The sequence below is a fragment of the Heterodontus francisci genome, chromosome 38 (assembly GCF_036365525.1).
Source record: "Heterodontus francisci isolate sHetFra1 chromosome 38, sHetFra1.hap1, whole genome shotgun sequence".
In the NCBI taxonomy this organism is placed as follows: Eukaryota; Metazoa; Chordata; class Chondrichthyes; order Heterodontiformes; family Heterodontidae; genus Heterodontus; species Heterodontus francisci.
Genome location: NC_090408.1, coordinates 10,921,099 through 10,945,821, shown reverse-complemented (window position 1 = coordinate 10,945,821; position 24,723 = coordinate 10,921,099). Strand labels below are relative to the sequence as shown.

Genomic DNA, 24,723 nt, shown 5'->3' with positions numbered 1-24,723 from the left:
GCTAACATTCCGTTTGCCTTCCTGATTACTTGCTGTACCTGCATGCTAACTTTTCGTGATTCATGTACAAGGACACCCAGATCCCTCTGTACTGCAGCATTGTGTAATCTCTCTCCCTTTAAATAATATTCTGCTTTTCTATGCTCCCCACCAAAGTGGATAATCTCACATTTTTCCACATTGTACTCCATCTGCCAAATTTTTGCTCACTCTTTAACCTATGCATATCTCTTTGCAGACACTTTATGTCCTCCTTACAACTTGCTTTCCTACCCATCTTTGTATCATCCATAAATTTGGCTACAATACACTCAGTCCCTTCATCCAAGTCATTCATATAGATCCTAAATGGTTGAGGCCCCAGCACTGATCCCTGTGGTGCTCCACCAGTTACAGTTTGCCAACCTGAAAATGCCCCGATTCTCTGTTTCCTGTTAGTTAGTCAATCATCTATCCATGCTATTATATTGCCTCCAACACCATGAGCTCTTATCTTGTGTAGTAACCTTTTATGTGGCACCTCAACAAATGCCTTTTGGAAATCCAAATACACTACATCTACTGGTTCCCCTTTATCCACCCCGCTTGTTACATCCTCAAAGAACTCTAATAAATTTGTCAAACATGATCTCCCTTTCATAAAACCATGTTGACTCTGCCTGATTGTATTATGATTTTCTAAATGTCCTGCCACTACTTCCTTAATAATGGATTGTAACATTTTCCCAATGACAGATGTTAGGCTAACTGCCCTATAGTTTCCTGCTTTCTGTCTCTCTCCTTTCTTGAATAGAGCTGTAATATTTGCGGTTTTCCAATCCGCTGGGACCTTTCAGAATCAAGGGAATTTTGGAAGATTACAACCAATGCATCCACTATCTCTGTAGTCACTTCTTGTAAGACCCTAGGATGCAGGCCATCAGGTCCAGGGGCCTTGTCAGCCTTTAGTCACATTAGTTTTCCAAATACCTTTTCTCCAGTGATAATGATTGTTTTAAATTCCTCCCTCCCTTTTGCCTTTTGATTTTCTACTATTCTTGGGATGATTTTTGTGTCTTCCACTGTGATACACAAACCTGACAAAAATCTATCAATCTCAATCTTGAAAATTTCTTTTGACCCAGTATCTACAGCCTTCTGGGGAAGAGAACTCCAAATGTGAAAAAATGCTTCCTGATTTTCCTCTTGAATGGCCTAGCTGTAATTTGAACACACCAAGGTATATATTATTTTAACCTTTCTAAAGCTTCAGAGTGGATTCTGGAATATCTGTCAACCTTTGCTGTTTGTTATGGGGAAAAGGTCAGGCAAAAACAAACTGTATTTTACAGTGTTGACATCCAAGCCACAGTAGGCGAGTGATAGAGTGGCACTCATGCTCTAGTCAAATTGTTCATTTACATGCTGCACCTCAGTAACATCATCCGATAACATGACAAGTTTCACATGTGTACAGACGATACACAGCCCTACCTTGCCGCTACCTCTCTCAACTCCTCCACTATTGCGTTGTCCCACTGCTTATCTGACATCCAGTATTGAATGAGTAGAAATTTCCTTTAGTTAAATATTGGAAAGACTTTGTCTTTGGCTCCCGCTACAAACTCCGTTCCCTAACCAGACTGTTCTCAACTTTGATGTCCTGAACTTCCAACACCACATCCTCTCCATCACCAAGAATACCACTTTCACCTCTGTAGCATTACCCAACTGCTGCTGAAACCCTCATCCATGTCTTTGCTACCTCCAGACTTGACTATTCCAACACTGCCTTGACTGGTCTCCCATATTCCATCCTCCATAAACTTCAGTTCATCTAAATCTCTGCTGCCTAATTCATACCAAGTCCCATTCAGACCTTTATTGGCTCCTGGTCTGGCAACATTTTGATGTTAATAGTCTCATCCTTGTATTCAAATCCCTCCATGGCCTCGCTCCCCCCTAATTCTATAACCTCCTCCAGCCCTACAACCCTCAGAAATATCTGTGTTCCTCCAATTCTGACATCTCGTGTAAACCCAATTCCTTTGCCCCACCATTGTTGGCTGTGTCTTCAGCTGCCTAGGCTCTAAGCTCGGGAATTCCCTCCTTTAACCTCTCTGCTGCTTCGCCTCTCTCGCCTCCTTCAAGACAATCTTTAAAACCCACCTCTTTGACCAAGCTTTTGATCACTAGTGCTCATATATTCTTCTGTAGCTTGGTGCCAATTTTTGTCTGATTAGGCTGCTGTGAAGCACTTTGAAACATTTCACTCTGTCAAAGGAGCTATATAAATGCAACTTGTTGTTGTATCTGACAAACATGAAGAGATGCTAAGCCAATGGGTTGAAGACTACGGTACTTAGTATCCATATAATAAGAGAAGCTGGTAACATAGAGTGTGCTGATATAGTACATTTAGATTTAATGTACATTGCCAGCCTTTAAAACACATTTTATGGATTTAGCATTCTTAAGAGAGTGAATTGTAACTTACTGGCAGTTCTCCAACCACACGTCCCCACCACGAAGCCAAGCACCATGGTCCTGGTTTTTATAGGCAATATAATTTTTGATTATAGCAGGTTCTCTTGGCTTGTGAGGGTCAGCTCCTTTATGGGGACTGTACCTAATTAAGAAATCAGACAACTCTTTAATATGATCCCAAAAACAAGAATTTATCTGCAGTTACAACTTTGCAGCAGAAAGTTAAACTCTTCCTATGAATAGTCACTGAGTTCATGCTTTTAAAAGGAATCTGTGTGAAAGATAGATATTTTTCAGAGAAATGGTTAGGTACTTTTTGAATGCATGTCTTTCTTTTCATGAACCTACCTTGCACCAATCAGTGAGAGGAATGGCCTCTTGTCCTTTGCGTTTGCTTCAGTTGTCTTCACCCCATTATCAATCATCATACCAGCCTGAAAAATAGATCGAAAAAGATTTGGAATGTACTTTAAGTATTGAGTTTATTGCAGCTTTTAAATGAAAATGGCACAATCATGATTCCAAAAGCTCAACAGGATCCATGAGGCAACCAGCAGGAAACTCGCCTTTTTTAAAATTGCCAATCTACCTGCGGAGGTGCAAACGGCACCGGCAATTCACCAACTAATGCTAAGGAGGCCTGAGGCCCTATTACGGGCCTCCCAGTCAGGCTGAGCTCTCAGTGTGGGCACCTGTTTCAGCCTGACAACAAACTTAAAGCAATTACCACCTGAAGGTTCCTTTGGGCCCTTTTGTTATCTATAAAGAAACTTCCCTCTAGGGAAGTAAAAGCTCCAAAGGAATATTCTAAGTTTATGGAGGAGCTTCAACAGGTCAATGTGGCTATGACCATGTATAATATTGCGGGGACTTTACACTGACCCAACCAAGCTCTTGGAGAGAGATGAACGCATTGGTAGGTACAAAAGGTGGTACTGCTGGGAATTCAGAGCCAGAATGATCTCCTGGACTAGGTTTGATTACCTAGATGGGTCGGACTGGAATTTCGTAGATTTTTTCCCACATATCGGCCTGGGGCTTTTTAAAATTAGTTCGTGGGATGTGGGCATCACTGGCTAGGTCAGCATTTATTGCCCATCCCTAATTGCCCTTGAGAAGGTGGTGGTGAACTGTCTTCTTGAACCACTGCAGTCCTTGGGTTGTAGGTACACCAATAGTGCTGTTAGGAAAGGAGTTCCAGGATTTTGACCCAGCGACAGTGAAGGAACGGCGATATAGTTCCAAGTCAGGATGGTGTGTGGCTTGGAGGGGAACTTGCAAGTGGTGGTGTTCCCATGCATCAAGCAGGGTATTTTGTCCTGGATGGTATCGAGCGTCTTCAGTGTTGTTGGAGCAGCACTCACTCAGGTAAGTATTCCATCACACTCCTGACTTGTGCCTTGTAGATGGTAGACAGGCATTGGAGAGACAGGAGGTGAGTTACTTGCCGCAGAATTCCCTGCTCTTGTAGCCACAGAATTTATGTAGCTGATCCAGTTCAGTTTCTGGTCAATGGTAACCCCCAGGATGTTGATAGTGGGGGATTCAGCGATGGTAATGCCATTGAACATCAAGGGGAGATGGTTCCTTGTTTGAGATGGTCATTGTCTGGCACTTGTGTGGCATGAATGTAACTTGCCACTTGTCAGCCCAAGCCTGGATATTGTCCAGGTCTTGCTGCATCTGAACATGGGCTGCTTCAGCACTGAGAAGTTACAAATGGTGCTGAACATCGTGCAATCATCAGCGAACATCCCTACTTCTGACCTTATGATGGAGGAAAGGTCACTGATAAAGCAGCTGAAGATGGTTGGGTCTAGGACACTACCCTGAGGAATTTCTGCAGTGCTGTCATGGGACTGAAATGATTGACCACCAATAACCACAACCTTTGCGCTAGGTATGACCCCAACCAGTGGAGAGCTTTCGCCCTGATTCCCATTATCTCCAGATTTTCTAGGGCTCCTTGATGCCATACTCGGTCAAATGCTGCCTTGATGTCAAGGGCAGTCACTCTCACCTCATCTCTGGAGTTCAGCTCTTTTGTCCATGTTTGAACCAAGGCTGTAATGAGGTCAGGAGCTGAGTGGCCCTGGCGGAACCCAAACTGAGTGTCAGTGAGCAGGTTATTGCTATGCAAGTGTCACTCGATAGCACACAGTGTTTGACAAAAATTATACTTTGGCAAATAAAATCATTGCAGGGAACAGAGGTAAAGAAATGAAATTGAAGTTCTTTCATCTGAATGCACGAAGCATCTGTAATAAGATAGAGGAACTAGTGGCATGAATAGTGGTAAATGATCTAGATCTAATTGCCATTACTGAGACATGGTTACAAGGAGATCAAGGTTGGGAAATAAATATTCCAGGCTATACAATATTTCGAACAGACAGACAGAATGGCAAAGGAGGAGGAGTAGCCCTGATAGTAAAGGATGGCATAAGGACATTAATAAGAAGGAATCTAGCCTCAGAAGATCATGAAGTAGAATCAGTTTGCGTTAAAATTAACAATAGCAGGAGTCAGAAAACACTGGTGGGAGTAAATTACAGGCCCCCTAATAGTAGTTATATTATAGGACAGAACATTAAACGGGAAATTATTGGAGCATATGAGAAAGGTATTGTATTAATTGTGGGGGATCTTAATCTGCATATAGATTGGGACAATCAAATTGGCAACAGTGGTCTAGATTATGAATTTGTAGAATGCTTTCATGACAGTTTCTTGGAGCAATACGTTGTAGAACCAACTAGGGATAAAGCTATCTTAGATCTCATATTATGTAATGAAGCAGGGTTAATAAGCAACGTCATAGTAAAAGATCCACCGGGAAATAGTGATCATAATACCATTGAATTTCATGTTAAGTTTGGAATCGACATATTTCAATCACAAACAAGAATCTTAAACTTGAACAAAGCCAATTACAAAGGTATGAGGGGAGAACTGGCTAAGGTTAATTGGGTAAATAGACTGGAAGGTATGGCGGTAAATGAACAGTGGGAAACATTTAAAGAAACAATTCAAAGAGTTCAACAAAAGAACATTCCGTTCAAATGCAAAAATTCGTCCAGAAAGACCCATCTGTGGCTCACTCAGGAAGTTAAGCAGAGTATTAGACTAAAAGAAGTACAATGTTGCAAAAAATAGTAGCACGTCTGAGGATTGGGAGCAAAGAACACAAGAACTAGGAGCAGAAGTAGGCCATTGAACCCCTCGAGCCTGCCCCGCCATTCAATAAGATCATGGCTGATCTGTCCCAGGCCTCAACTTCTCTTTTGGGCCTGCTCTGCAAAAAGGGCCACAAAAAAGTTGATAAAAAGGGAAAATATAGAATATATGAGAGTAAACTAGCCAGCAATATAAAAACAGATTGTAAGAGCATTTATAAGTACAGAAAAAGGAAGAAAGTAGCTACAGTAGACGTTGGTCCCTTAGAGGCAGAGACAGGAGAAATCATCATGGGGAATGAGGAAATGGCAGAGGCATTGAACAAATATTTTGTATCTGTCTTCACAAGTTCCATACCAGAAATAGGCAGTAACTAAAGAGTGAGGAAATTAAGGATATTGATACCAGCAGAGAAAAAGTATTGGAGAAACTTGAGGGACTAAAATCTGACAAGTCCCTGGGACCAGATGGCCTACAGCCTAGGGTTCTAAAAGAGATAGCTGCAGAGATAGGGGATGCGCTGGCTATGATTTTCCAGAATTCCTTAGATTCAAGAATGGTCCCATCAAATTGGAAGTCGGCAAATGTTACGCCGCTTTTCAAGAAAGGAGGGAGAGAGAAAACAAGGAACTACAGGCCAGTTAGCCGAACATCAGTCATTGGGAAGATGCTGGAAACTATTATTAAGGAAGCATAGTATGATAAGAACAAGTCAGCATGGCTTTACTAAAGGAAGATCCTGTTTGACAAATTTATTAGAGTTTTTTGAGGATGTAACTAGTAAGGTTGATAAAGGGGAACCAGTAGATGTAGTATGCCTGGATTTTCAAAAGGCATTTGATAAGGTGCCACATAAAAGATTAATAGGCAAGATAAGGGCTCATGGTGTTATTGGTAATATATTAGCATGGATAGAGGATTGGTTAACAGACAGGAAGCAGAGAGTGAGCATAAATGGGGCATTTTCAAGTTGGCAGGCAGCGAATAGCGGGGTGCTGCAAAGATCAGTGCTGGGGCCTCAGCTATTTACACTCTGTATTAAGGCTGCATTTGCTGACAATGCAACCACTAGGTGGTGCTGTATTGGCACATGCGCAAATGCAGCCTGTTCCACTGAAAGGTCACAGTCTGCGATGTTCAGGCAGCTGCCAGGACTAAAGATGGCGCTGCTCAAATAATCACGGAAAGGCAACATAAGCCCATTGCAGCACACAGTGGCCGGAGAGAGTGGGTGATGGGGGTGGGGTGGGGGCGGGGGGAGGAGAGAGCGGGCAGACGGGTAGGGGGGAAGCGGGGAGTCAGTGGCTGGGGGGCAGGGAGGAGGAGAGCGCACCCGCCGCCACAAAGATCTTCGGCTGCGCTCCCCCTGCTTCCCCCACCCACGCTCTCTCCCCGCTTCCCCCACCCACGCTCTCTCCCCGCTTCCCCCACACTCTCTACTCACTTCCCTCCTGCTCTCTCCCCGCTTCCACCCTGCTCTCTCCCCCGCTTCCCCGCGTTACGCGATGATGTCAACTGTGCATGTGCCAACCAGTCCTGGTAATGCAGAATGCTGCGCACATGCAGAGAGCAGGAGCCCGTTTGTGCATGTGCGCAGCTTGGCGCAGTCTGATGACATCAGCAGCCGGCTGTGTTGTCAAGAATCACTTTGCTATATTAATGACTTAGATGAAGGGACAGAGAGTAATGTTTCTAAGTTTGCTGATGATACAAAGCTCGGTGAAAAGGTAATCTGCAGGGAGGATGTAGATAGGCTGCAAAGAGATATAGACAGGTTAAGTGAGTGGGCAACAAGATGGCAGATGGAGTATAATGTAGGGAAGTGTGACTTTTTCACTTCGGTCGTAAAAATAGGAAAGCAGAATATTTCTTAAAAGGTGTGAAACTGGTAAGTGTTGATGTTCAGACAGACTTGGGGGGTACTCGTACAAGGAATGCACAAAGTTAACATGCAGGTGCAGCAGTCTATTAGGAAGGCAAATGGCATGTTGGCCTTTATTGCAAGGGGATTGGAGTAACGGAATAAAGAAGTCTTACTAAGATTGTACACGGCTTTGGTGAGACCGCACCTGGAATACTGTGTGTATTTTTGGTCTCCACATTTAAGAAAGGATATACTTGCAGTGGAGGCAGTGCAGTGAAGATTTACTAAATTGGTCCCTGGGATGAGGGGGTTGTCCTGTGATGAGAGGCTGAGTAAATTGGTCCGATATTCTCTGGAGTTTAGAAGAATGAGAGGTGATCTAATTGAGACACGCAAGATTCTGAAAGGGCTTGATAGAGTAGAAGCTGAGAGATTGTTCCCACTGGTCAGAGAATCTAGAACTCAGGAACACAGTCTCAGGATAAGGGGTCAATCATTCAGGACTGAGATGAGGAGAAATTACTTCACTCAAAGGGTTGTGAATCTTTGAAATGCTGTACCCCAGAGGGTTGTGAATGCTCCATCACTGAATACATTTAAGGCTGTGTCATGCAGGCCCCCACCTGCCAAGAATGAGGCACACATATTTCGCCACATGGACATTAGATTTTAAAATTGTTGTTGGGAAGAAAAGAAGGCCTATTACAAGGAGTTGCCAAGTACCTGACTGGAAATACATTGTTTGTATACTAGCAGACAGTGTTGGAACAAAGGAACGAGTCCTTGCTTCCCCAATACACAGAAGATTTGGTTGGACGAGTTTAATCACATGACTAATGGGCTGTTGCAGGAATGTGAACTTGCCACAGAGTTTTGAATGGAGACAGAAAGCTGTTTGCTCCTGGACTGGAAAAGACCTCTCTCTCCTGTCTGCTCTCATCTCGTTCTCACCAGCATTGGAATCCATTGAAGACATATGAACCCCAAGAGAGAAAAGTCTCCTACAGTGAACAAGGTTTAAGAAGAATACTGGGCCCCAACGAAAAGCAAGATCTACCTACAAGCAAAGACGATAGTGAGCTCGAAGCACAGTAACAAAAATCGCTCTTCAGATATTGCCTCAAACCTCTCCACTATTTTTCTTCTGTCTCTATTTACATGTGTGTATTGCATATGCATGCCAGCATGTGGTGCGGCGTGTATCCATAGGCGTTAACCAAATTAGAGTTTAAGTTTAAGTTTTAATAAATTTCACTTTTCTTCTTGAAACCTAAGAAGGCCTGTTTGTGCTCATTCCTTTGCCTTATAATTGGAAAGTGGTGAACAAGAATTCACCATGGGGGAGCTCAAAAGACAGTGTGTTTAAAAATTAAATCCTGTTACAATAAGACCAGTTGAAGGCTGAAAGAGACCCCTAGACACTTTTCTCACCTGGTCGTAACATCTGGGACAGACAGATTTTTGGTCTCGCAGGGAATCAAGGGATAAGGGGATTTGGCAGGAAAGTGGAATTGAGGCCTAAGATCAACCATGATCGTACTGAATGACGGAGCAGGCTCGATGGGCCATATGGGCTACTTCAGCTCCTATTTCTTGTGTTCTTGTGTTCCATCACTTTACTGATGATTGAGAGTAGACTGATAGGGTGGTAATTGGCCGCGTTGGATTTGTCCTGCTTTTTGTGGACAGTACACACCTGGGCAATTTTCCACATTGCCGGGTAGATGCCAGCATTGTAACTATACTGGAACAGCTTGGCTCGGGGTGCGGCTATTTCTGGAGCACAAGTCTTCAGTACTTTTGCTGGAATGTTATCAGGGCCCATAGCCTTTGCAGTATCCAGTGCCTTCAGCCGTTTCTTGATATCACATGGAGTGAATCAGATAGGATGAAGACTGGCATCTGTGATGCTGGGGACCACAAGAGGAGGCCGAGATGGATCATCAACTTGGCACTTCTGGCTGAAGATGGATGCAAATGCTTCAGCCTTGTCTTTTGCACTGATGTGCTGTGCTCCCCCATCCTCTCTCAGGGATCACACTGTTTTCAGGTTGGATGGAGAATATATATTGTGATAGGCAAGGTATCACAATTGTGTGGGGCAGGCTGGATGGACAAGAGGGTCTTTATCTGTCTGTCATTGTTTGTATTGCTTCTCCAGTTTGTTAATGTCAACGGGATAGGGGAGGGAGGCTTAAAATGAAGTTGTCTTATTTTCTTTCCCATTTTTCTACATCAGAAGTCACAGTGGCTCGGAATGTGCTCGTAAATATTTACAGCAACCCATATTTTGCAACATATAACAGCTGAACGACTGTAAAGCTGTTTATCCTCTTCCTTTAGTGTCGCTCGCTGTAGTATTCCAGAGATTGCGTGCAGACTTACTCTGTAGTTGGAATGAGCCCTGTTGTTGCTGAACTTTCCCAATGGCACGTGTTCAGAATAACCAGGGGAGTACATTCCTTCTGAAGGCCCTGTGGGCACGTGGTGGAAAATGAACCAAAACCCGGTTTCCTGCAATATAAACATGCTGATGAATGCCTGAACTTCCAAAAGGTGTTTCTCTGCAGTTTAAACACGGCCTAAAGTACCCCAACATGTTACTCTGACCTTCCAATAAATGCTAACAAATGGCACAACAGACTACCTACCTCAGAGCCTGCAGCTGAACAGTTGATGAGATTATTGTTGGGGTTTGCAATCCAAAATGTGGAGACAGCACTATAACAGAACAGCAAAGATTTACCTTAGGGTAGTAGTGACTTGCAAACATTTAGAATTTATTGTCCAATTCAAGTTAATACAAAAAAAAACTTAACTAATACCATGGTATGTTGCATATGTAACAGGCATTAAAAAAACCCATTTGTATGAAGGAAGTTAAACTTTATTAAGATACTTAAGATGTTATTCCTTTTAATGTAATGAATCTGACCTTTTATAAACACAGAATTGTTCATGTAAAGGCTTTCAATCATCTTCTCTCCCTGTGCCTCTACTTTGACACATTTCAAAAGCAGAGTTAAATGTTAAGCCGTTCAGAATCCAACTTTACACTGGGTTTCAAATAGATCCCAGAGCTTCTAACCCAGGGTTGTCCAACTTTTCGGGCAGAAGGCCGAGGTACAATTTTTGCTCGGCCTGGGGGGCCGGTGAGGAACTTTCGAAAGATAAAGGCATTAAAAATTTATCTTACTTATAAAGACAACAACAAATGTGCATTTTTGTGAAGAAGTTTTAAATGAGAATATTAATTAATTGACTTACTTTCTCATCACTATATTGAAAACTAATTTAGTGACATACCCGGCATTGTTTCTGCTTGCATAAGTAGTCAATCTGTGCCCACACACTTAATGTAGCAATGCAGAGTATTCTGGATAGATATCCGTTAGTCATGAGTGATCATGATCTCTCTCTCTCTCTGTTTCTCTCTCTCCCTGTGTTCCCCCTTCTCTGTGCTGTTCCCCCCTCTATGTTCTCCCCTGTCCCCTCTCTCTGTGCCTCCTTCTTTCTGTTCCCCCCTCTCTGTTTTGCCCCCTCTCTCTCTCTGTCCCCCCCTCTCTCTGTGTTGTCCCTCCTCAGTCTCTCTATTCCCCCCTCTCTCTTCTTTTCCCCCCTCTCTTTCTGCTCCCCACCCACTCTCTCTTTCCCATGCAAACCCACCCACACCTCTCTCTCGCTCTCTCTCTCTTTCTGACAGCTGCACTGAGTGGGAGTGCTCAGCAAAGCAGCTTTTTGCTCAGTCAGTTTGTTTAAAAACATTGCACTACCAGTTTCACAGCTCAGCTGCTGAAGTAGGAACGCGCTTCTCAACTTTGACAGTTTCAGTGTTTTCCGGCGTTTTTTTTAAAAGCCCGCCGGAAAGCCCTGAAACTGTCAAAGTTGGAAAGCATGTTCCTGCTTCAGCAGTTGTCAGCTGTGAAACTGACACCGCAATGCTTTTAAAAAGGCTGGTCTGCAAGAAGAAGGCAATGCGAAATTTCCCATCTCCAGTCATGGAGCCCTGGCGGGGATGAGGAACGGCCCCGGGTACAGTTTACACCTGCTGGCCGGATAGAAACCTTTGGCGGGCCGGATCCTGGCCTGTAGGCCGTATGTTGAACAACCCTGTTCTAAAGGGTTGTTTCCACATGTAAGCTCTGCTTACGAGGCTGTAAAGGAGAATAGTGTGTGACTAAGTGAATAAGGTTAAGCGTTACCTGTATCTCAGTGCCACACACTCCAAAGTGAAATTGTTCATCCTTCAGTGACCTCATGAATATAGACACAGGGCTGAATTTTGTTGAGGTCCCAACCTGGGGATCTGTGGCAGTGTAGGGCGGGGGGGAGCTGGAAGATCATACGTAGCCCGGTGCAGGGAGTGCCAGGCCTGATCCTCCTGGCGGCTGCAAGGCTCCGTAGTGGGCCTCCCCCCGCCGCTCGGCAACAGGACCCAACTTTAAATATTTAAATTAAGTACATGAATACATTTAAATAAAATTGACCGCGATCCTACCAGCTGCCCAGTATCTTCCGAACGGCGGCCTGCACTCACGCGCCTTCACTTTTCTGTCCAGGTAAAGCTGGCGCCACCGAGGTGAGGAAGGAGTTTATTTAGGATTTTTAGTGTAGTGAGGTGGGGGGGGGGGGGGGGGGGGGTTCCAATCAGCAAGTGTAGAGCAGGGGAGGGGCGGGGGGGGAGGGGTGACCTCAGCACTTTGAACAGTTCCAGGGGAAGGTCAAATCTTCCATGTAAGTTTTTTTTGGTGGGGAGAGGGCAACTATTATATGTAAATGTTATTGGTTCTGGGGGGGGTGGGGAATGAGGCGATTTTTTTCCTGCTGTGTACAGTGTGGGGTACAGGTTTAAATATTTAAATATAGTGGCAGGTCTGGCTCAACTTTGAAAATGGTGCCAGCGCCTGCGCGGGGGCAGCTGGTGCCATTGCTGCATCGCATTGCCAATCCCCACCAAGCGATTGGGGGGAGGGGCCGACTGGTGAATTATCGTGAGCTGCCGCGCGCTAGACTACAGTGGCATGATGGTGCGCGGCCTACATGTGTGGCCCACCATTTTTTGCGCCTTAGCGGCAGGAACATTAAATCCAGGCCACAAAATGTAAAATCTTCCGTAGAAAGAGGCCATTCGGCCCATCATGCCTCTGCTGGCTCTTTGATTCCATTTTGACACCATTTTCCCCATAACCCTCTAAATTAGTCCTCTTCATGAGCATTTCCAATTGCCTTTTGAAAGTCTTTATGGAATCTGCTTCCCTATTACCCTTACAGGTAGTGCTTTCCAGATCTTAACTACCATCATTTCCCCTTCACTGTTTTGCCAATTATTTTAAATCTATGTCTCTGGTGACCGACCCATTTGTAAGAGGAAACAGTTTCTCCCTACTTATTCTACCAAAAACCTCATAATTTTGAATACTTCTATTAGGTCTCCCCTTAACCTTCTCTGACGTAGGAGAACAATTCCAGCTTCTCCAATCTCTCCACATAATTGAAGTCCTTCATCCCTGCTACCTTTCTAGAAAACCTCCTCTGCTTCCTCTCCAAGGCCTTGACATCCTTCCTAAAGTATGGTACCCAGAATAGTGCATAATACTGCAGCTGAGGCCTAACCAGAGATTTGCAGAGGATTCGCATGACTTACTTGTTTTTGTATTCAATGTCCCTATTGAGAAAACCAAGTATCCTATGCATTCTCTGAACTACTTTATCAACTTGTCAAAGATTCATGGATATGTACCCTGTTTGGGCTGAATTTTGTTGAGGTCCTGATGTCCGGATCCGTGGCGGGGGCCAGAAAATTGTACCGGCTGCGGCTGCCACGGTGTCCGACACCGGGAGTACCGGGTCCGATCTTCCTGACATGGCAAGGCTCCGCGGCGGCCCCTCCTCCACCCCCCGCTGCTGGGCAACGGGATCTGACTTCGAATATATAAATTAAGAAAATGAAGACATTTAAATAAAATTGTCAGCGATCTTACCAGCTGCCATGTGGCGGCTGGCACTCACGTTCCTTCACTTTCCCATTTGGGGAAAGCTGGCACCACCGAGGTGGGGAAGGGGGGGGTACATAAGATTTTCAGTGTAGTGGGTGGGGGGAGGGGGGGGATACAGGGTCCAATCAGCATGTGTAGTGTAGGGGAAGGGGGGAAGGGGGTGACCTCTGCAGTTTGAACAGTGTTGGGGGGAATAGGGGGACGGTCAAATCTTCCAGAAAAGTGTTTTGTGGGGGGGAGAAGGCAACTATTATATGTAGGTGTTATTGGGGGAGTGGAAAAGGGCCATTTTATTTCGCGATGTACTTGGAGGGCACGGCTTTAAATATTTAAATTTAATGGCAGGTCAGGTTGCCCTTTAAAAATGGTGCCATGCCTGCGCAGAGGCAGCCGTTGCCGTTGCCAGTGTCACAAAGCCAGCCCCTGCCGTGTGAGTGGGGGGTGGGGGGGGCAAGGTGGCCCGACTCGAGTATTATCCTGAGCCGTTGCGCATTAGATCACGGAGACGTGGTGGCGTGCGGCCCACACAAGCCCCCTTCCTGCCGGTGTTTAAGCCAAGTCTTTGTTATAGCCACAGTATCAAAATCTCATGTGGCAACTTGCACCTGCCGCTCAGCAACATTATTAGTAACGCTCCCCACATTAACACACATGCATATCAACATCATGCTTCTCTGCTTTGACTTTTCCTCCATTACCTGCAAAGATAGGTGAATGTAAATCTCCAGGTCTCTCTGTTCCTGCATCCCCCTTTAAAATGTAACCAATTTGGTTATACTGCCACTCCTCATTCTTCCTTCCAAAATGCATCAGTTGCAAACTTCTCTGCATTAAATTTCATCTGTCATGTGTCTGCTCATTTCACGAGTCTGCCTAGGTCATCCTGAAGCCTGCTACTATCCTCCTCACTGTTTACTATGTTTCCAATAGAGACACAGAATTCTTGCCATTTGTGATTTGATAGCTAACGTGTATTCCTAAGGCTGTCTCTGGCAAACTATTTTAATGCATAAAACACAGGAGCTGGGGATCTTTGGCGTGCATTTGTTCGAGTTTAGATTTCACTTTTCACGGCATTTTTGGATTATGTCACAATGAAGGTGAACTTCGTCCCTGGTTAAATTACCTGATACATGCACCAATGCTTAACTTCCAGATCTACACCAGACTGTTAAAGCAGTTTATTAAAAGTCTTCTACTTAGTAAATCCAAACAAATTTGATGAGTTGATGCAGGAATATCCATAAAATACAAATACCTGATGTTGCAATTGCTTTGTGAGAAATTCGTGGACAAAAGCTCAATGCATCAATAAATAATTTCTTTGCCCGCTTTCTTAAAGATGCTAGCTCATTAAGCAACCAGGGAATATTTTTGAAGCCTCTCCTGCTCTGCTACGGTAACTTACTTCTCTGCTCTTCTTCGAAATATTTTCTGACCAGCTGAGGTAGATGGGGCCTTGATTTAAAGTCTCACCTGACAGATGGCACCTCCAACAGTGTAGGACTCCCTCAGTACTGCATTGAACTATCAGCCTGGATTATAGGTTCAAGTGTCTGGAGTGGGACTTGATCCCACAAACTTCTGACTCAGAGGGGAGAGTGCTACCAAAGCCCAGAGAAAAAAACGTTTTTGAACTTCCCAATGTATCATGATTTCCCTAAAATTCTGCAACAGATAAACATCTCCATCAGGGCTAAAAATAGGATATCAATAAAATGTAATTTCTGCACCAACAGGTCTGTGGATGTAACAGCAAATTTATCAGATAGATGAAAATCGGATTAATAATTATAATCTAAATTTAAACTAACTGTAATCTGAATCATTTCATCTCTAGTCTGTATCAGAATTAAAAATAAAATTAAAGTCTGATTACAATTTGCTTACCCTGGTTTTGATTTTCAGCAAAAAAATATGCCCACCGCTGGAATTTGTTTTTAGTAATGGTTCCAATCACAAACACATTCTTTTGTTTATTGAGCTTCATAAAAATGTTATGGTGTTATGGTTAATTATAAAGTGACAAAAGCTTGACTTCTGGCATCCAATAACATGAAAATAGGTTTGAAATGGGAGTTCAGAACTTTCTGTGGTTTTCCATTACGCCTTTGTTTTTGTCTTTTTAATCTAACTTTTAAAGACTATTCTGTGCGATTCATGACATTTACCCAATTTGAACATCGGGAAAAGAGGACTAAGCATAATGAGAAATGGGATGGGCTCCAGATGGCAGTCAATAATGGCAACTTTTGTACACAACCAAATGGCCCGTCAGTGTTCAAAGTATCTCTCACTGCTGCTGATGGGAAGTGGGATGTCGAAGTTGTGTTAGGTCCTTCGTACCCTGGAAGTGCAGAAAGCAAAGAAGTTCTTTTCATTCACTAGTGCTATAGTTTATTGACACTAGACTTTGGTGCTGCAACGTCAGATGATGTGTTAGTGTACAGAGATTGCAGCAGGAAGTCACGTCCTTACCACATGGTCTGTAGTGAGGATGGGAAATTGGATGAAGAGTCACCTTGGTGCCTCTCAGGTGACTGCCCAGGCTCAGTGGATAACACCCTTACCTCTGAGCCACAAAGTTAAAGTCCCTCTGCTTCTGGGACAGATTATACATCTTGTGTAATGTGTCTGCAAGAGATTCAAGCCTGCCCTCCAGGGACCTGGGCACAAGATCTAGGCTGACACTTAACTATAGTACGGAGAGCGCTGCACTGTTGGAGGTGCATTCTTTCAGATGTGATGTTAAACTGAAGCCCTGTCTGCCTTCAGGTGGATGTAAAAGATCCCATCGCAGCATTTGAAGAGCAGAGGAGGTGCCCTGGCCAATATATATCCCTCAACCAACAGCACTAAAATTGATTATTTGGTCATTATCTCATTGCTGTTTGTGGGAGCTTGCTGTGTCCAAATTGGCTCCCACATTTCCTACATTACAACAGTGACTACATTACAAAAATTACTTCATTGGCTGCAAAGCATTTTGGGACATTTTGAGGTCAGGAAAGGCACTACATAAAATGCAAGTCTTTCCACTTTCTTTGGACAGTGCCAGAACTGAAATATTCTGTCAACTGAATTCTTGGCTTTCTTCCTTATCTCATGGCATCTCCTGCTGTACCCCTTCCTGCAATCTTCCATGTGGTGTTGGCCCAGCTGGTGATTTTCCACTCAGTTTATTTTCATGCATCTGGACTGCAGTTGTGCCCTTGACCTCAATGTTCCTGTTTTCCCAGCCAGTACCACTTGGCAAACAAATTTATCATCAGTGAAATACACCTTTCTAGTTGATTATTCAACCTCGCTCTAAAGTGTTTACCCAGTACATTTGTACTGGCAAAAAATGTTATGTTTCACAACAAAATTCATATAAAAGAAGGAATTTCCTTGCAGATGGACTTGTGGTGCCCATAACAACCTTTTGGTTGATGTGATGGAATGAATTTGTGTATGGAGGAATATTCCAGAATCATCTATTGGGACTCAAATTGTCAACATGCGGTATTTTGATTTAGAACCATAGGAATTTACAACACAGAAAGAGGTCATTTCAGCTAATTGTGTCTGTTTTGGTTCTTTACTGCCCATTGTCTCCTTGTAGCCCTGTATATTCCTCTGCGAGAAATATTGACCCATAATTTCCCTTAAAAGATGCAATGGTCTTTGCCTCAAGTACTCGCTGCTCCAGCAATTCTCTGCACCAAAAATTCTTCGTAACCCTCTCTCCTCATCCTTCTTTATTCACTCTATTAAACCTCTTCATAATTTTAAAAACATCTATTAAATCTCCACTGTTTCAATGGAGGTAGTCCCACCAACTCAAAACCTTCTTCATAAGTATAATTTCCCACCCTTGGCATTATTCTGATGAATCTATGCTGACACACTCTATTGGTTTATTGTGCTTTCTATAATGGGGTATCTATAACTGCACCAATACACTATCTGTGGACTAATCACTGTCATGGTATGGCACTGGATAAGCAACCCACAGGTCAAACTTCCACCATAGCAAGTAGTGAATTTGAATTCAATATTCTGATCTGAAAATGACTATTTTGGAGGAACCCGCCACCACTAGCAGGTCTGGTTTACATCTGATTCAAGTCCCGCAGAATGCAGTTGACTCAATGCCCTCAGGACGACTAGAGATGAGAAATTATTGTGTCTTTATCAGCAATGTCCACATCCCAAGAACAAATTTTCTTTAAAACAATAATTTTTAGCAATCATATGTCAATTTCTAGCTTTAAAAAAAACAGCAAAAATCCACTTGTTGCCCAGAGTTTGATCTTTAGTTTACAGAAACCTAAATTAGGGGAGAGCCTGGCAATGGTTATATGTAGAGTCCAACAACCTTGCCTATTAAGCCCCTAATATTTGGACACTGATACAGGTGAAATGCAGGGTGTTTATCTCTGGAGGAGAACAGATTATCTTGTCATTTTATATATTTCAGTACTTCTCTGTAAAAAACCTGACTGCCTCTGCCCTCGAGTGAGTGTACTGATGAACAAGCCCTGTTTTCGCTCAGTTCTTGTCTCATCATGTGGCATTATTGGGCTGGATTTTAAATGCTTGCCGCCGATCTCGGCAGTGAGCTTCAAAGATGGTGGACTGCTCGTCACGGAGCCGCTGTGCTGAGGCCCGGGGCGGACTGCCCCCTCCCCACCACCCCCCCCCCCCCCCCCGAGGACGAGAGGGCAGTCTATCCCCGGCAACGGTGTCTGGTGCCACTGCGCAGGTGCCGACGCCATTTTGAAAGGGCTTCCAGTCCTTACATTTCATTTAAATATTTAAAGCAATAGACATTTTAGATTTAATTTAAAATGTTAAAGAAATGTTTCTATCCCCTCTCCCATGCCCCCCCCACAATATCCATTCAGTTCAATCCTTGCCCTCTTCCCCCCCAAAAATACTTACCTTGTTGACCTGACCTTCCCCCCACAAAAGTCATAGTGAAATACAGCACCGAAACAGGCCCTTTGGCCCACCGAGTCTGTATCAACCATCAATTTATACCAAACCTACATTAATCCATTTTCCCTCTCACATCCCCACCTTCCCTCAATTCTCCTACCACCTACCTACACTAGGGGCAATTTTTTTTTTACAATGGCCAATTTACCTATCAACCCGCAAGTCTTTGGCATGTGGGAGGAAACTGCAGCACCCGGAGGAAACCCACGCAGTCACAGGGAGAACTTGCAAACTCCGCACAGGCAGTACTCAGAACCGAACCCGGGTCACTGGAGCTGTGAGGCTGCGAGGCTAACCACTGCGCCACTGTGCCACCCAAAGTCCATTATCTTTCAAATTCAACCCCTTCCCACCATCCCCTCCACCAATCAGAATAGTTTGACCTCGCTCCCTACCTCCCGCACTGAAATACTTACCTGCTCCCCCCTCTCCACCAGTGTCCCACATCAGATCTCTGAATGGAGATCCAAAGGTGCGGCAGTGCTGGCTGCTGTCACCAATATGGCACCAGAACGGATGGCGGGAGCGGGTAAGCATTTCATATATTCATTTGCATTTTTTTGACTTTGCTAATGCTGCTCCCATCGCTGAGCGGCAGGGTACCGACACGAGGCCTTGCCGCCACCGGCAATATCGGACCGGGCCTTCCTGCCTTGAGGCCATGGCGGGCTTCTCCCAGAGACATTTTCTGGCACACCCCCCGCCACAATCCCAGACGTTGGAGGGCTGTAAAATCCATCCCATTGTGTCTGGAGAGAATAGGAGCCTTGAGTAATCAGCTCCTTCAACTTATTATTCCAGCTACAGAATCATTTGTAACAGTTATGGATGGAAGAGATAGGAATGTTAGGAACGGGAACAGGCCATTCAACCCCTCATGCCTGCTTCACCACTCAATCATGGTTGATCTGCACCTCAACTCCATTTTCCACCCTTAGCTCCATATCCCTTGATATCCTTACCCAACAAAAATCTAATTTGAAAGCTCCAATTGTCCCCCAACATCCACAGCCTTTTGGGGAGAGAATTCCAAATTTCGACCACCCTTTGCCAGATAAAACTGCTTCCTGGTTCTGCTCCTGAATGGCCGAGCTCTAATTTTAAGGTTTTGTCCCCTCGATCCCCACCAGAGGAAATAGTTTTACCATATCTAACCTAACGCAACATTCTAAATAACTCAACCAGATGCTCAATTCTCTATTCTCAAGCCAAGTTTAAGCAACCTGTCTCATCATTTATAAAGATCATAAAATGATGCATTGCGATGGCTATCAGAATATTGTGTTGCCTTTTCCCCACTGTTGGGTGTCCAGACACTTGCAAGCTCAAGCTGAGAGATAAAATACCTGGCTGGTCTCAAAGGGCATTTAAGTCTGAAATAGTCTCTTGCTATAACTAAAAGTGTTTGAGTATTCACAAACAATAAAGTTGGTGAGCAATCGAGGAACTAGTACCGTGCTCAAAGATATACCGAAAAACATCTTCCAATAAACATGGAGGAGTTCCAGGTGGAACCTTTCTAGCATATTAATTTTATAAGGATGGTTGGGAATCTGAGCCTTATAAAACTAATGTCCTGGGAAGGTTCCATCTGGGCATTCGCCACGTTTATCCAGAAGTTTCAACCATCTGAACTGAAGAACCATCTGCTGCACAGATTTCACTGATTCCTCCGGAGAGGTGTCATTAGCCGATTTGTTAAGGTGGTTAGATGCGTAGCTGCTTCTTGGGGCATTGCGTGACTATCAGTGACAGCCATTTAGCTCCAATAGCATAAGGAACATATATTGCAGGAGGAAATGCCCACCAGCTGAAGCCCTAACTATTTCTCTGACTCTTTGGGCATCCATTGCAATGGTCTATGGAGCCCAGGTGGTCTTCTGTGCCCATCAGTTGGATAATATCTATTCAAATTTCTAAGGACCTTGAAAGCAAGACTCCAGAGGGTACCTTTTCTAAATCAATGGAAATGGACTGAAAATCACAGTCTGTTTGTGCATGATTTCCTGATACATACTTCTGGTGGGTGATACTCTGCTTGAGAGCATGTTAGCAGGAAATCTACCCTCCCAGGGTCCTGTAGCAGCAGTGGAATCCTTGCCTCTTGCAATTTTAGATACAAGGGGAAGTTTTGTGAGGCCTCACGCTAGCAGCAGGATTTTGTATGCAGCTAACTCCAATCAGGAAATTGCAGGCTGCCTTTCTATGATGGGCACTGGCTGCAGTGGTTGCTCCCCTTCCTCCCACTCCCTCCCAGGCACAGGCCTCGCAAACTTTGTCCTATACAGTAACACTGCAGATACCAGTAGAGATTGACTTGGATACAAGCTGGGAAAACTCAGTTGTACAGCCAGCTTGTCTCGAACTCAATTTGGGGAAGTTGAGAACTATACATGTGTATTCAATGTATTCACTGCTCTGATACCTGTTCTGCTAAGTTACTCTACAGCCAGGGTGAAGCAAACATAGTGCAACACTACCTTCTGGAAGTGGCTTTACAAGCCAACTCAAATTAGAGCTAATGTGGCTATCATTATACTACAGCTTCTGCCTCATTGCAAAGTAGAAGACAATTAACAGAGTGCAAATACCTTTCAAAATTTTCTCAGTAGGGGTATGTAGAGACAAATGATGTCATGATACTATTGACCTTTGAAAAGCTTATCTGAAACTGGAGCGGAGCCCTCAGTGTTAATCTCCACTCACTGTGTTGTGCACGTTCCTTCCTTCGAGCTGTTGATAGCTTTGGGCTGCCAACTTTGACTTTATACTATGGCATCGTTGGAAGAGCACACACATGCCTTTACTGATGAACATGAACAGACTGTAGTTGGAGTTTCTAAAGATATCAGTCTTACAGAGACAGCCTTTTAATAACTCCGCTTCTAGCTACCACAGAGCATTGTGTGATCCAGCCACTGACTAGTCAGCTGGTTGTGGAGTGGCATTAGCTGAATAAAGCAGATACGTTGTTACACAGAGCATGAGAACATTCTCCAGGTTTGTTTTATACCTAGCGTGCAGAAGTCTGAGCTCCCTGCCACAAGCAGCTCACTATTCTAATCTTGGATAAAAAAGTTTATTTTGTTTTGAACTTGTACGACAACAAACATTAAAGTTACAAAAATAAAACATCAGCTGTAATATTAACCCCCTGATAACTACATAGTATTTACAACACAGAAACAGTCTATACATCCATATAGCCCAACTGGTCTATACCAGTGTTTCAGTTCCATATAAGCCTATACCCACCTTATTTCATGTAACCCCATCAATATATCCTTGAATTCCTTTCTCCTCATGTTATCCGGCTTCCCCTTTAATGTATCTATGCTATTTCCTCAACAACTTACTGTGATAGTGCATTCCAAATACTAACCAATTTCCGGGTAAAGACGTTTCGCCTGAATTCCGAATTAGGTTTAGAGTCAGAGAGAGATACAGCACTGAAACAGGCCCTTCGGCCCACCAAGTCTGTGCCAACCAACAACCACCCATTTATACTAATCCTACATTAATCCCATATTCCCTACCACATCCCCACCTTCCCTCAATTCTCCTACCACCTACCTACACTAGGTGCAATTTACAATGGCCAACTTACCTATCAACCAGCAAGTCTTTAGCTGTGGGAGGAAACCAGAGCACCCGGTGGAAACCCACGCAGTCACAGGGAGAACTTGCAAATTCCACACAGACAGTACATAGAACCGAACCCAGGTTGCTGGAACTGTGAGGCTACGGTGCTAACCACTGCGCTACTGTGCCGCCCCATTAGTGACTATCTGATATTTATGGCCCATAGTTCTGCTCTCGTCCACAAGTGGAAACATCTTCTCTACATCTACCGTATCAAACCATTTCATAATCTTGAAGACCTCACTCAGGTTACCCCCTCAGTCTTCTCTTTTCTAGAGAAAAGAAACCCAGCCTACTCCATATTTCCCGATGGGAATAACCTCTCAGTTCTGGTAACATTCTAGTGAATCTTTTTTGCACCTTCCCCAGTGTCTCTATATCCTTTTTATAACATGGAGATCAGAACATTCACAATACTCCTAATACGGGCTAACCAAGGTTCGATACAAGTGTAAAATAATTACTTTGCTTTTCATTTCTATTCCTGTATAAATGAACCCCAGTGCTTTTTTAAATGACCTTATTAACCTGTGTTGCTGCTTTTAGTGATCTGTGTATCTCTACCCCAGATCCATCCCTCTGCTCCTCTACCTCATTTAAACACAGATTTTCCAATGAGAATGTGGCCTCCTGCTCTGCACTGAGAGCTGGTGAGTCTGGTGAGAGGGAGTTTTAAGGGTTAATTTCTATTTAAAGTCTTTTTCTTTTCTCTTTTTTCTTTTTCTTCAATTTAGCAATTAAAAATTACTCCTTAAGTTAAGAGAAGTTAAATTTTATTCTAGCCTTAAAACAGGGGTATACAAGCTCTCCGAAAGCAGCTGCAGCTAGTCACTTAGGTAGCTAGCTTAAACTGGTTTTCAGAAGCTTGAATCAGTTGTTTTTCGGTAAGTATTAAAGCAGGACTTCCTCAGTGCTGCTTTGTCTGCACTGAGCTGCTTTGAGTGCACAGAGCGTAAAATGGGAATTTGGTGAGTGAGGGGGTTCGGTGAGGGAGGTCCTCCTTTCTTTCTTTACTTTTCTTCAGCCTCCAGTAGGTGGCTCTTACTTCAGTACAGGAGAAGAAGCTGATTGGTGAGTAACTGGTAAGTTATTCTACTTAGTCTAATTGTACTAAATAGTTTTTAAAGTTACGGTATGGCAGGTCAGCTCAGCCAAGTGGAATGTACATCCTGCGGTATGTGGGAAGTCATGGATGCATCATTCTTCGAGGATGTAACTAGTAGAGTTGATGAGAGGGAGCCAGTGGATGGGGTTTATTTGGACTTTCAGAAGGCTTTCGACAAAGTCCCACATAAGAGAATAGCATGTAAAATTAAAGCACATGGGTTTGGGGGTAGTGTATTGCAATGGACAGAAGATTGGTTGGCGGACAGGAAACAAAGAGTAGGGATGAATGGGTCTTTTTCCGAATGACAGGCAGTGACTAGTGGGGTACCACAGGGATTGGTGCTAGGACCCCAGCTATTCACAATATATATTAATGATTCAGATGAGGGGAATAAATGTAATATCTCCAGATTTGCAGATGACACAAAACTGGCTGGGAGGGTGAGTTGTGAGGAGGATGCAGAGAGGCTTCAGGGTGATTTGGACAAGTTGAGTGAGTGGACTAATGCATGGCAGATGTAGTAAAATGTGGATAAATGTGAAGTTATCCACTTTGGTAACAAAAACAGGAAGGCAGATTATTATCTGAATGGCTATAGACCAAGAGAGGGGAATATGCAGTGAGACCTGGGTGTTCTCGTACACCAGTCGCTGAAGGTAAGCATGCAGGTGCAGCAGGCGGTAAAAAAGGCAAATGGTATGTTGGCCTTCATAGCGAGAGGATTCGAGTACAGGAGCAGGGATGTCTTGCTGCAATTATACAGGGCCTTGGTGAGGCCACACCTGGAATATTGTGTGCAGTTTTGGTCTCCTTATCGGAGGAAGGATGTTCTTGCTATTGAGGGAGTGCAGCGAAGGTTTACTGATTCCTGGGATAGCCGGTCTAACGTATGAGGGGAGATTGAGTCGGTTGGGATTATATTTGCTGGAGTTCAGAAGAGTGAGGGGGGAATCTCATAGAAATCTATAAAATTCTAATAGGACTTGACAGGGTAGATGCAGGAAGGATATTTCCGATGGTAGTGGAGTCCAGAGCCAGGGGTCATAGTCTAAGGATACGGGGTAAACCTTTCAGGACTGAGATGAGGAGAAATTTCTTCATCCAGAGAGTGGTGAGCCTGTGGAATTCGCTACCACAGAAAGCAGTTGAGGCCAAAACATTGTATGTTTTCAAAGAAGGAGTTAGATATAGCTCTTGGGTCTAAAGGGATCAAAGGGTATGAGGTGAAAGCGGGAACAGGTTACTGAGTTGGATAATCAGCCATGATTATCCAATCGTGGATTGGATGGCGGAGCAGGCTTGAAGGGCCGAATGGCCTACTCCTGCTCCTATTGTCTATGTTTCTAAGTATACTTGGAATTTCAGAAGGCTTTTGATAAAGTCCCCCACAGGAGGTTGGTTAGCAAAATTAAAGCACATGGGATAGGAGGTAATATACTGGCATGGATTAAGGTTTGGTTAACAGGGAGAAAACAGAGAGTAGGAAT

The 24,723-nt window shown here is 43.9% G+C and overlaps 1 protein-coding gene across 2 annotated transcripts in view; it reads right to left on the bottom strand.

Annotated features, from left to right (window-relative positions):
* Window positions 1-24,723, bottom strand: part of cemip (cell migration inducing hyaluronidase 1) — a 268,013-nt gene that overhangs the window by 33,680 nt on the left and 209,610 nt on the right. For both annotated transcript variants that reach the window (XM_068017722.1, XM_068017724.1), the window contains exons 15-18: window positions 10,159-10,228; window positions 9,893-10,021; window positions 2,815-2,900; window positions 2,477-2,608 (exon numbers count right to left, since the gene is read on the bottom strand). In XM_068017722.1, the coding sequence (XP_067873823.1) occupies window positions 2,477-2,608; window positions 2,815-2,900; window positions 9,893-10,021; window positions 10,159-10,228 (417 nt within the window). The remainder of the gene's footprint in view (window positions 1-2,476; window positions 2,609-2,814; window positions 2,901-9,892; window positions 10,022-10,158; window positions 10,229-24,723) is intronic.